Source organism: Pogona vitticeps, chromosome 7, assembly GCF_051106095.1.
Source record: "Pogona vitticeps strain Pit_001003342236 chromosome 7, PviZW2.1, whole genome shotgun sequence".
NCBI classification, from domain to species: domain Eukaryota; kingdom Metazoa; phylum Chordata; class Lepidosauria; order Squamata; family Agamidae; genus Pogona; species Pogona vitticeps.
Genome location: NC_135789.1, coordinates 11,748,258 through 11,760,800, shown reverse-complemented (window position 1 = coordinate 11,760,800; position 12,543 = coordinate 11,748,258). Strand labels below are relative to the sequence as shown.

The window sequence follows — 12,543 nt, the reverse complement described above, 5'->3', positions numbered from 1 at the left end:
AACCTTTGGATCCATTCTTCAGGCGGGAAACCCCTCTCAGCCCAGGGACCCGGCTCCGAGTCAGAGACGTTCCTGCGATGAGGGTGACCAGAATCCCCTGCATGTTTGAACCAAGGGCTCAATAATGAAGCCATGCGGAAGGAGGGGGCTCGCATGTGGCATCCTCTGGGGTCTCAGAGTGGCCTCCAACCCTCCTCAGCCTCCCCATAAACACGCTTAAAAAGGAAGCCAACCCCCCCCCCCCAAATCAAGCCTCTGAGGCCGCCAGAGCATCCTGTTTGCACGCCGTTGCCTTTTCTCCACAGAGGGGTGAAAGGGTCCTTTTTAAAAAGCCAGAAGTGACCAAACAGCCACTTTCTCTTTCTAAAAAGGCCTTTTGAGACCTAGAACAGATCCTCAAAGGATATAATATATAATTTATATAATATAAATCATGCCCCCTTCAAAGGCTGCTGGTGGGAGGGTGGAGATTTACTGTTAACAGTTTGAATTTTTCGTGATGGTCTTGTGGTGGAGGTGGTGGTAGTTGGGGGGGGAGCCAGAGTGACCCTTGAAAGTCTGGAAGGTGGAAACAGTGCCCCCCCCAGGCTCTTAGAGGGTTCCCATCCCTAGAGGAAGCCTGGGGAGGGTCGTTCCAACCTTCCAGGACTGGTAGGGGGAACCACAGTAGTAGTTGGGAAATGGCCGGAGGCCAGTGCCAAGGGGGATGGCCGGCTGAGGAATCCAGGAGGGACGGATTCAGCTGCAATTCCTGTGGTTGCTGCTGTTGCCCTCCCCCTCCCCAAGCCCCGGTCTCTTTGCTCTGCAACAGAAGCGCACTCTGCATTCAGGCTTCCAGTAACCCGGAGTGGGCTCAGTTCATCGGCCCAGAATTTGCTGGATTGCAGATCCCATCATCCTTTAGCCAGCATGAGCAACAGTGCAGAATACTGGGGGTTGAAGCTGAACACTGAGAGGGGGGCGCTCTGCCTTGATTCCTGGCTTCTCTTTCGGTGGGAACCAGAAGCCGTGACTTAATAGAAGCTCCGGCTGATGAGCTGAACAAGCCGTCTTCAAACGATTGTTTAGCCACTAAGAAGAGTCTTATTTTAAACCATAATCCCTGGTTGGCACTTGAGAACAAGCCGTCCGAGGAGGGATGGACAGCCCATATATATGCATGCAGGTACATTTATATGAAATATGTAGAATACAGTAGGACCTCTGTATTTTCAGGATTGGTATCCAATGATTTAGGATTGGTATAAATATTAAAAGAACAAAGCCCAAAATACATTTCCATGATGTAATTACTAGAAACAGCAACTAGAGAGGGTCAGGGACCATGCTATGTATAGAATTTGCTATTATTTGCGGTTGCCAGCATCTGCGGGGTGTGTGTCTCTCTTGGAACAAATGGGAGGGGGGTTTGAAATCCTACTGTAATTCAGAGTTTGCTGTGAGATTTTTAAAATGGACTTCTATTATATTTTTATAATGGGTGGGATAAATAAAGAACCAAACAGTCCTCAGGCCAACCTCGGTCTCTAGTTTGCTTGGTGGTGATAAATCAAGGCCCCTTCTGACCCAGTTATTCTGTGGTTCTTTCCCTGCAGTCAAGAAGAAGACGAGGAGTCCCTCTCGCGCTATTATGTGCCCAGTTACGAAGAGGTGGTGAACGCAGGCCACCCTGAGCTGCGCCACGTGGACCCGGATGCCCCAATGAGCATGTCACTCCCTTCCTACGAATCACTCACCGGGCTGGACGAAACCACCCCGACGCGTCCTGTGGCTCCTCCTGCCACCGAAGGGACAGCCCGCGTGGAACGCCAGCCGAGCAGGCACAGTTCCCGCCTGAGCAAAAGACTCAGGCCCTTGAAAATCCGAAGAATCAAGTCCGAGAAGCTGCACCTTAAAAATCTCCAGCTGAACCTCCCTGGTGGGGACAGCTCGGGGCGCATCACGATCGAACCTCTGACGCCGCCTCCACAGTATGATGAGGTTCCCAATAAACCCCCAGAGATCCGGGATGAACCTTGAGGCCATTCCCAAGAGCTGTGGAGAGAAAAACACTCTTAACGACTCTTTTTAAGTTTCTGGGGTGCCGTCTGCTTGCAGACTTCAACAAGGGCTAGCAGGGCGCAATGCGCACATTTTTGGGAGTGTTTTCCCAGAAGGGTCCAAGGTGTGGATGGTGAAAGAGGTGCGTCGGTCTGCACCTGAACCTCTTGAGCCTTACACTGAATGCATCTACAATTTTTTTTGTGTTGGAAGAAAATGGGAACTTTGCACATTTAAAAAATCAGCGTGTGAGATGCCTTTTTGAGATGCTGGGTTTTTTACATGAAGGATTCTTTTCCTTTCCTTCTTATGGGTCGCTGACTGAATTAAATCAGGCACAGATTTCTCGCCTTCCTTAAAAAAAAAAATAACCCAGTGGATCCTGCCTCATTTTGTAATGAAATGGAGATAAAACACTAGGAATGTACTGGATGGATTCTTAAAGCTCTGCATCCTTTGTTTATATACATATATATTTTTCTAATTTATTACACATTTTTATGCCTCTTTGCAATCCCCCTCCTTCAAATGAGCACTGTAGAAAATTATGTTTGTCATCCAAATTATGTTTGTCCTCCAAATGATATTTCTTGTGGTTTCTGTTTCATGGGAATATTGAAGAGCCTGTTTGTTTCACAGGGTGTGACTTCTTCACAAAGGGGAAAACACACATGTGCCTTAAGCACCGATTTGTAACGGAGAAACAAAACATACAGGAGCCGAGGGAGAACTACATTTAAAATCCCTTGGAAACACTTGTCAGTCTTTGGTGTGGTTGAAGCTATTTCTTCTGATTCAAAAGAAATTCACTGTGGGGGAGGGCGGGAGACTCTAAATGGAGGGAAAAAGTCTGTTTCCTAACATGTAGGTTTTTTTTTTTTTTTTTTTTTAAATTGCAGCTACTGTAATACAAACATGAACCCTTTTCAAGAATATGTGACATTTTAAAGTCATGGACGAAAACTTTTTTAAAAAAATGAAATAAATGTGTGGCATGTGTCTGGTTTTAACTGGAATAATAAATGACGGGGATTCAAAATAATGCAGAAACATCCCCTTCTTAGAGGGAATGGAAAATATCCTTCTCGTGAGTAGCGTGCAGCGGATTTTCAACCGCTGCTTCCACACAGGATCCGAGCACCCTTGCTCTCTGGCCTTTAGCAACTTTGCCTGCACTTCAATGTACCCTTTCCAGGCGAAGCTCGAAGAGGCGGAGCCTCTCTGGGCATTTCTGTTGAGAAAAAAATTTGGGTTTTCTTCCCCACATTTCGGTGCTTTCTCACGAATGAGTTCTCAAAAGGGGTGCTGCTTCTGCTGTCGACAGCCCTGCCTCGGGCCAGGTGCAGGGCTTGGGGGGGGCGTGGTGGAGGTCTCTGGGGCGGGGGCTCGGCCAGGTGAACCGCTTGGGACTACAGCTCCCAGAGTGCCCCGCGGTCTCCCCTTCTCTCTCCGCGCCCTGGTGGGCCTTAGGCGAGGGCCGTGGCCCAGGGCAGCGAGGCCGAGGTAGCCCTCCGGGCGGGGGGGCGCCGCCTGACCGACCTCCCACCCCGCACCGCCACCCATCCTTCCGGCCGGAGGGTTTCCCTTTTCCTCTCCGCTCCACGTCATGTCGCTCCTCCTTCGACGCTACGGAAGGCTGCGGCCTAGCCCCGTCGCCATGGAGACGGCGCCGCCGCCGCCGAGGGAGGGCCACGCGCAGGCCTCAGGCTGAGGCGGCCCGGCAGGATTCCGTTGAAGGGGGCGAGGTGAGTGGCGGAGGGTGTGTGTGTGTCTTTTTATGGGGGGGGGGGGAAGCGGCCTGGCCTGGACTCTGCCCCCCATTACCCCCTCCGCAGAAGCAAGCGGGGAGAGCAACCCTTCGTCCCCTGAGCATGGGCAGAGGGCGCGGGGGGGGGGGGGAAGAGAAGATGGCAGAGATTTCATTGGTCTCTATGTAAAATATAGATCCTCTTTCCACACCCTCCCCACACACACACCCAGGCCTTTCTCCCGAGGAAGGAGCTCTAGGAGGAGGTTTGGGGAAGGGAAGGGGCTCCCCGATGAATACCTGGGGCAGGTGGGGGGGTGCTGTCTCCTGTCAGACCCTTCAGAGGATCAGGAGCGGGTGTTTTTTTTTAAATTTTCATATTTTTGAAGGTTCCCCCCCCCAAAAAAAAGAGCTGGCAGCCTGAGAAAGACGCCCCTCCCCCCCCTTTAGGCCTTAGGTGGGCGAGAACCCGGGTCCGGCGGCCTCCAAGAGCCTGGCCTGAAGGGAACCAAACTTCGAAATCGCCCTGGGCACCACCCCGTGTTAGGTTCGGTAAGTCCAGGCTTGCACCCCCCACCCCCCCATGGGCCTAACAAGCACCCAAGAAAAAAGGAGCCTCCTAAACACACACACACACACACACAGAGGGAGGGAGGGCAGGCCGTCCTGGAAGATCTTGGGAAAACAGGCGGTACTTTTTATTTATTTACTTATATTTTTATATATACACGCACACATACATACATACATACCTGCATACATATATGTGTGCATGTATGTATGTATACCTATATGTGTATACAACACACACACACACATGTATATACATATACTGTATATGCATGTCTATCTATCTATGAAGACAGGATGCTGAAATTCCACCAACGCAGCCTCCCAGTCCCCTGACATAAATCCTGAAGGTTGTACAGTAATCATAAATGCTTTTAACCTGGGATTTAACTCAAGGGGGGGGGGTTCCTTCTCACCAGATGTGTGCACAGCTGCAAAAGTAGCAAGACTCTACAAAATCCCAAAGCGGAGAGATGCTTTCATTCTTAATTTGGGACATACGCTGACATTAGGTTGAAGTATTTCTTTCCATACATGATCCCTGATATTAAACAGTACAGAGGCATCATAAAACAGAAATAGCTTCCTCAGTGTTATTTATTGAGATTTATTTATTTAAGATATTTTAGCCCACCCTTTTCCTCAGGCAAAAGAAACCAAGGCAGCTTATAATTGTTGTTTATTTATTTAAAATGTTTTTACTCCTCCTTTCTCCTTAAAAGGATCCAAGGCAGCTGAGGAGAATTAAAAGACAATATGTAAAAGCTAAAAACAGTAAGTGTACAAATATTAAAACCAAATTAAAGAAGCATTATATTTAAAAATGGTTAATAAAATTAATAGTCAAAAAACAACATAGCACAGCAATCTGGTTTTTTAAAAACCTCTCAGGCTTCCAGTAATTAAGGGAAAGCCTGCTTGGAGAAAAAGGTCTTGGCCTGCTTGCAGAAGGACAGCCAAGATGGATAGCCAAGCCTCACCTCCAGTGAGAGGGAGTTCCAGAGTCTAAAGGGGCAGCCACAGAGAAGGCCCTCTCCTGTTTCCCCTCAAAGTGAGGATGATGGGACTGAGAGAAAGAGCATCTTGTGATGATCTTAACAGTTGAGCAGGCTCATCAAGGCAGATGTGGCCCTTGAGATATTTAGGGCTTTATAGGTTAGAAGCAGCACTTTGAACTGCACGGAAATGGATCAACAGCTAAATGAGCTGCTGTAACAGGGTGGGGGACTCATGTGTTCCTTCTAACCAGCCCCCGTTAGCAATCTGGCTGCAGCATTTTGGACCTGCTTATTTAATGACTGAAAACAGTAAGTGTACAATTTTAAAAAGAATCAAACACACTAAAAATGGCAAATATTCCAGTTTATCTAAATGGATTGTTCTGTTGCTTTAAATGTGTCTTGAGTGTTGATTTTATTGACCTTTTTAAAATATAATATTTGTTTATAATATTTGTTAGGTATTTGTTTCCGTCATTAAAAGGGACACATTCAGGAAAAGTACTGAGGTGCATGATAAGTCTTCATCCTCCACCTGGGACTCCCAGTCATTTGGTTGCAGAAGCAGACTTTACAGATGATGTGTTATTAGCAGTGGTAATTCCCTTAATTGCTGAAAGTGTTTGAGTGTATAGGAGGAGTTTTGCTCACCCCACCCTGTTTTCAGATTAGCTTCCCTTGTTTTCTCATTGGTCTGCAGAAATTAAGTCTGGGAGTTCTCAAACCTGAAAATGCCTAAATTATGCCTCCAAATCAAGTGTTTGCAACTCTAATTACAAACTGTCTATAGCAGGGTATTTAACAAAAATCAGAGGGAAAGCATGTGCTTTAGGGGTTTTATTGACATATGAACCAAATGTGACTGTACAAAAGACAAATGCTATTTTAGGCTGTATTAACAGAAGTCTAGTCTCCAAATCCCATGAGGTCCGTGTTCCCCTCTATTTGGCCCTGGGTAGGCCTCCTCTTGAGTCCTGGGTCGAGTTCTGGACCACCTCCTTTTGAGGAAGATGCTGACCAACTGGAACCAATTCAGAGGAGGGCAAGCAGGAGGAACAAGGGGCTGGGGAAAAAAGCCCTATAACACGGAAAGATCTTTCTGGGCATGTTTAGCCTGGAGAAGAGAAGACCGAGGGGAGAGAGGAGAGCACTCTTCACAGACTTGAGAGGAAGGGCAGAAACTCTTCTCGATCATGGCAGAGTGCAGGACACACAGCAGTGGGCTCAAGGTTTTCAGCTGAATATCAGGAAAAACATTAACAATCAGTCAATTTCCTGCACAATTCAAAGTCCTAGTTTTAACTAAAGATTCCCCTTGACATTTAGTCCAGTCCTGTCCGACTCTAGGGGACGGCGCTCATCCCCGTTTCCAAGCTGCAGAGCCAGTGTTTGTCTGTAGACAGTTTCCGTGGTCACATGGCCAGCACGACTAGACACGGAACGCTGTTACCTTCCCACCGTGGTGGTACCTATTTATCTACTCACATTTGCATGCTTTCAAACTGCTAGGTTGGCAGGAGCTGGGATAAGCAACGGTAGCTCACTCCGTCGTGTGGATTTGATCTTACAACTGCTGGTCTTCTGACCTTGCAGCACAGAGGCTTCTGTAGTTTAACCTGCAGCGCCACCATCTCTCTCAAAGGTAAAGGTTCACCTTGACATTTAGTCCAGTTGTGTCCGACTCTAGGGGTTGGTGCTCATCCCCGTTTCCAAGCCATGGAGCTAGTGTTTGTCTGTAGACAGTTTCCGTGGTCACGTGGCCAGCGTGACTAGACACGGAAGGCTGCTACCTACCCACTGTGGTGGTACCTATTTATCTACTTTGTTTCCCTGAAAATAAGATAGGGTCTTATATTAATTTTTGCTCCAAAAAACTCATTAGGGCTTATTTTCAGGGGATTTTTTTTCATGTACAACAATCTACATTTATGCAAATACAGTCATGTCATCTTCTGGTTGCTGCACAATGGTGGAGGGCAGGGTTTCACTTAACTGGGGCTTATTTTTGGGATAGGGCTTATATTACAAGAATCCTGAAAAATCACACTAGGTCTTATTTTCGGGGAAACGGTATTTGCATTTTTACATGCTTTCGAACTGCTAGGTTGGCAGGAGCTGGGACAAGCGATGGGAGTTCACTCTGTTGTGTGGATTTTACTGATAAGGCTCTAAATGCTCTGACTGGGTCTTTAGTACTACTTGTGTTTACCATCTCTCAGGGCGGTATTTGCTTGTTCCTTTTCAGTATTTGCATACTTACTGTTCTTGGCTTTAAATATTGTCTTTCAAGGATGTAAACCACCTTGGGTCCTTTTAAAGGAGAAAGGTGGGGTAAAATGTTTTAAATAAATAAATAAAAATAAATACAGCAGTGGAACCAATTACTTCAGGAAGTGGTGAGCACTCCAATACTTGGAAGCATTCAAGACAAAATGGGACCGCCTTCTGCCCAATCTGCTTTGGTTTGGCTTCCTGCCTTGAGCAGAGGGGGTTGAACTCTGTGGCCCTCGAGGCCCCTTCCAACTCCGTGATTCTAGGATTTTGGACCTAAAATTGATAGCAATGGCCGTTGACCTTTCAAATAATTGACTTTACTTCTTGATTATATTTTAGGCCAGATATAATGAAGGCTTATCTAAAAAGTTGTGATGGCCTGTTGGCCCTGCGGCCAAAGATAACCACTATAGGAAGGCATGAAGATTCTGACATTGTTCTCAAGGTGATGATATGAGTATTTTGTCTCTTGTCTTGGACGTTAAATGTTTAAAATAATAGCTACTGTATTTGTTCAGTTTCGCTTAACTGCCCTTATGTCGTAACAGTTACAGGTGTCAGACCAGGACTGCAGAGATGTATTTCAAATCCTTGTTCTGCTGTAAAATTCACTGGATGCCTATCACCATTAATAGTAATATTTTAAAATCAGAACTCTTATTAATAATAATAGTCATAATAACTAATGTGCTCTCAGGTCAGTTCCAAATTAATTGTGATAAGCCTTTTTGCTGTAGACCAGTGTTTCTCGTCCACCATCTCCATTTTGATTCATGATTGAACTCTAACGATTTTGAGTTTTTTATTCTCAACATTAAAATTATGTAATTGTTCTTAGTCCTCTTTTTTGTAATCTTTCTATTGTTCAACTATAGTCCTGCTTTGGCGCTGTTTTTAACTGTTGTTCAATCATCATTTCAAGTCATTGCTGTTTTCTGCCAGTAAGATGGTGTCATCTGTTTATCTGAAATTATTGATATGTTTCCACCAATTTTCACCCCTCCTTTGTTTGAATCAGTTTTTGTACAACGTGTTCTGCATAAAAACTGATCAGACAGGAAAATAAAATACATCCTGGTCTGACACCTTTTCCATTGGAAAATGTTGTTTCCCCATATTCTGGCATAACAGTAGCCCATTGTCCAGAATATATTTTATGCAGCAGGTTTATCCATTTCATATAGTGTAGTCCCTACCTTTTCATAATCCATACAATCAGAAGCTTTGTTGTAAAATATTTAATGCAAAATGATTTTCTTCCGAATTTTTTTTTGACATGTTCTGCTGGCCGACGTTGCCAATAAAATCCAGTTCACCTAATATCTGTGGCTTACATGTCCCTTCTGCATGAGTCCTCATTGGATGAAGATCAGAGTCCCCAGAAAGGAGACTATTCCCCCCCCGCACCTACTAGAAACCAATGCTCAGGGAAAGCTTGGCAGACCACCTGCCCCTTTTTGGTGTGGGGAAGGAGATGCTCTTCAGCAGAATCAGAGCATCCCCCAAGAACAGCCAAAGTTCAAAAGGCAAGGAGAAGCTCAGAGATTCAGGAGGGAGCAAAGAGCGCCATGCGTAGAGCCTCTTTTCGGCCACCCACCTCCAGGCGATTCCAGTGACGTCGTGCAGGAGGGGAGCTGCAGGATGCAAGGAAGAAAGAAGCTTTTGTATTCGCTAGGCTTGTGGGACACCACATATCCCGATAGCTGTCTGTCCTCACAGTCCTGGTGTACTTTTGCGGGTCCAGGCGGGCATCTGTCCTTGATCCGTTCTCTTTCTGTCTCTTTGGCCCTTGACAAATGGACAGCATTCGTTGTAGGACTTTGACCTGTTGTGACTTTGTCTTCATTCCCCAGACTCTGCGGTTTGGCTGCTTCAGATGCGCTTGGTTTCCTAACTATGCTTGTGAATTGACTTTGGCCTCGTTTCCTGATTTCCGCCTGCTGCTTGGCAGCTTGGCAGCTTCCCGTCAGGCTTGCCAGTTGAACACGGGCTGTTTCACCTTGTGCTTGGCGCTTGCCTCCTGGAATGCGAGCAGGGCCTCTTAAAGAAGTGCTGTGTTTCCTGGGGAGCTTTTCGGGGGCTCCCCAGTGAGGAAGTCAAGAAGGACAGGAAGACTTGTCCTGTTAAGGCACAACCTGCCCTTTCATCAGAACTTCTTCACAGAGTGCAGCTAGTACCACATGGCTCTGTGGCAGAATTGCAGGGTAGAAAGGAGACTTACAGGCCATTTTCTCCAGCGTAGAGTTCATGCAACTGACAGTGTTTATAGTATTTTTCATTTTCTATTTAGTTTTCCATTCCAATGACAGGTCAGTTTATTTGCAGGTTATGCGGGTGAATTCCCAGTAGTGATCGGAGAGGGTCACAGGTTTGCAGTTAGCAAGCGAAAATAATAGATGGCAGGAAAAAGTTGTTGTTTGGCCAGTAGAATTTTTGTTTGGCAAATGAAATTCTGAAAACCTGGGTTGACTCCTGCATGTTTTGATAGCATTTGTTAAGGAGAGGACCATCAGACGTCTCCGTAAATGCCTCCAAGCCAAGAGCCGTCACTTCTTCAAGGCCATCTGTTCTGCTGTCAAAGCGGTCGCCAGAGTCTGCTCCCTTGCAATTTCTGCCCGTAAAGAAGAGACAGCGCGGGTGGAGCAGCGTCCACAGCATGTAGTGCTGTCGCTGGTTCTTCCTTTCTTCCTTTCTCTCTCTTTATGATGATGGAGAAGGAAGGCAGAGTAAGGCATTTCTAACTATGGAAGCTGGTGGACACATTCCCTGTCCTGCCAGCCACTGCCAAGGGAACATGTTGAATTTATATTTATTTATATTATATTTATATTTCAGTCTGCAGGTGTTGAAGACCACCATGCTGTCATTGAATTCAGCCCTGCCGAGAATGGCTTCATTCTCCGGGATTTCAACTCCGCCCATGGGACCTTTGTCAACGATTGCCACGTCCAGAATGCAGCCGTGAAAGTGAGCCCTGGAGACATTTTGCGATTTGGCTTCAGTGGAACGGCCTTTGAGTTGGTGCTTGAACACGCCTCTCAGGTAAACAGCCTGCCGCTCCCTTCTGTAAGATCGTTGTGTGTGGCTTTCCTTGCATCCCTTCTTTCCCACTCTTGGTTTCAGGTACTCTATTTTTAAATATCCAGCATTTCTACCACAAGCGCCTGGAAAGCAGGCGCTGAGATCACTACACGACATGTTATTAATTCAACCTAGAAACTGTTTGAATCAGTAAATCGTTCTACAGATGCAGGAGTAGGTGATCTCTTTATTAGATCACACACACACACACATAGACACAAATCAAGCAAACAACCGACAGTTAACATTTGGTGGTAATTCACCTTCTGCAGGCAGTGCACCAAATTCCTGTGGGTGGTTCAGAAAACTATATACATCTGAAGGCTGTTGCTGGGTCCAAGTTAGGGTCTTTAGCTGGGTACAGATGGCAAGCTGGCAAAAGGCTTGCGGGAGAAAGGGGTGGTTTCAAGCCCCTCCTCGGCCAGTCATCTGGAAATGATCCCCCAGCTCTTGAAACGAAACAGTCCGCCCAGTGGTCTGCATCCCCATCTTCTCCCCCTTTGCCTTCTTTTTGAAACTCAAAGAATGTTGTGACGTACATCCTGTATCCTTTGTTTATTTTGCCTTAAACACAAGTCCACCCTCTGGATGTGTGTCCTCACTTCAGGCTGCCACCAGGTCTTATTCCCTCAATATCAAATAAGACACGTGCTGCCATTGATATTATAGATGTTATGCAAATCACAGGAGAAAAATCACAGATGCTTAGGATCATTCATTAAATATCATTTGATTTCACATTGGTTTGTTTTTATTCACTTTTACACTATTCATTGACTATCTAGTTATTCTCTAGGCTTTTGAACTCCTCATTCTCTCTAGCATTACAACTTTCCAATCTCTGCCTAAACTTCCTCAAATCAATCCCCTAACTCTCTCTCTCTTCAATTCCCTATCTCCCAAACCACTTTTTCTCCAACTGTTTGACTAACTGTCCTTTTGGTTCCGCCCCTCCTGTCCTCTCATAGGCTCCTGCCTTTGAGCTTCCCATGATGGACAGGCGTGACATGGGGGTTCCGCTACAAATGTCCTATTTGGCTAGGGAAAACAAGGCCGAACAGAAGCATGGCAAGCCTCCGTCCGAGCTAAGGGTCCAATAGTGCGTCTGTTGAACTGTAGGACCTGTGGAGGAGCTTCCTGCTTGTTGGGCCCTAGACTTTGGAGGCACCGTTTATAACACAGCTGCCCTATAGGTATTGAGCTGCTGGGTTTCCAGATCAGCTGAGTGGAAAGTTCTTTGACAGTATATTACAGAACGGGCCCATCCGTGCCTAAGGAAACCCTCATTTCACACTCTTATTCAGGGATGCGGTAGGTTTCCTTTTGAAGTAAAAAGTGGCCAGAATCCAGTGGTGTGCTTCTGCTGGATCCCATTGCTGCAGAACTCCACCCCCGACCCCCAGGCAACCTAAAAACAGAAAACAAAACTGGGGCAGGCTTCTGCCCCACTACAGAGGGCTGCATGGGGAGAGAAGGAGGGGCTCAGATATGGGGTCATGGAATCCCCAAGTCCAACTTGGAACTTGGCCACAATCAGTTGGAGCTGCGGCCATCCCCACCACCAGTGGAAGGTCTCCCTGTCTCTCCATGCTTGCGTGGTGCACTTCTGTGAGATGGTCGAAACTAGTAACTCACACAGCCTTAAGAAGCAGAGATGGGGGCAATTAATAGAGCTGTCAGTGAGCCTTGATCGATGCGGGTGTTGAGGGTGGTCCTGAGAGTACTCAGCTAGTCCTTGGGGAACCCTCCTCATTTTACTTGCCCCTTCCTTCCACACGTTCCAGCACACATACATTCTGATGGTTTATGCTTGAAATGGTCAGCATTTTTTAA

At 46.5% G+C, this 12,543-nt stretch overlaps 2 protein-coding genes across 12 annotated transcripts in view; both read left to right on the top strand.

Annotated features, from left to right (window-relative positions):
- TMEM51 (transmembrane protein 51) overlaps positions 1 to 2,915 on the top strand; it is a 28,352-nt gene extending 25,437 nt beyond the window's left edge. Inside the window, exon 3 of the mRNA XM_072977799.2 lies at positions 1,596 to 2,915. Coding sequence (XP_072833900.2) covers positions 1,596 to 2,019 — 424 coding nt within the window. The 3' untranslated portion in view covers positions 2,020 to 2,915. The remainder of the gene's footprint in view (positions 1 to 1,595) is intronic.
- A 552-nt stretch (positions 2,916 to 3,467) lies between these two features.
- The window catches only part of FHAD1 (forkhead associated phosphopeptide binding domain 1), a 63,716-nt gene continuing 54,640 nt past the window's right edge, over positions 3,468 to 12,543 (top strand). For 3 of the 11 annotated variants that reach the window (XM_078378975.1, XM_078378977.1, XM_072977791.2), the window contains exons 1-5: positions 3,483 to 3,785; positions 5,080 to 5,131; positions 6,865 to 6,997; positions 7,969 to 8,074; positions 10,465 to 10,671. In XM_078378975.1, the coding sequence (XP_078235101.1) occupies positions 7,979 to 8,074; positions 10,465 to 10,671 (303 nt within the window). In that variant the 5' untranslated portion in view covers positions 3,483 to 3,785; positions 5,080 to 5,131; positions 6,865 to 6,997; positions 7,969 to 7,978. Of the gene's footprint in view, positions 3,786 to 4,205; positions 4,340 to 5,079; positions 5,132 to 6,864; positions 6,998 to 7,968; positions 8,075 to 10,464; positions 10,672 to 12,543 lie in introns of those variants that run through there. The other 8 variants (XM_078378979.1, XM_078378978.1, XM_078378976.1 and 5 more) reach the window with 8 other exon arrangements.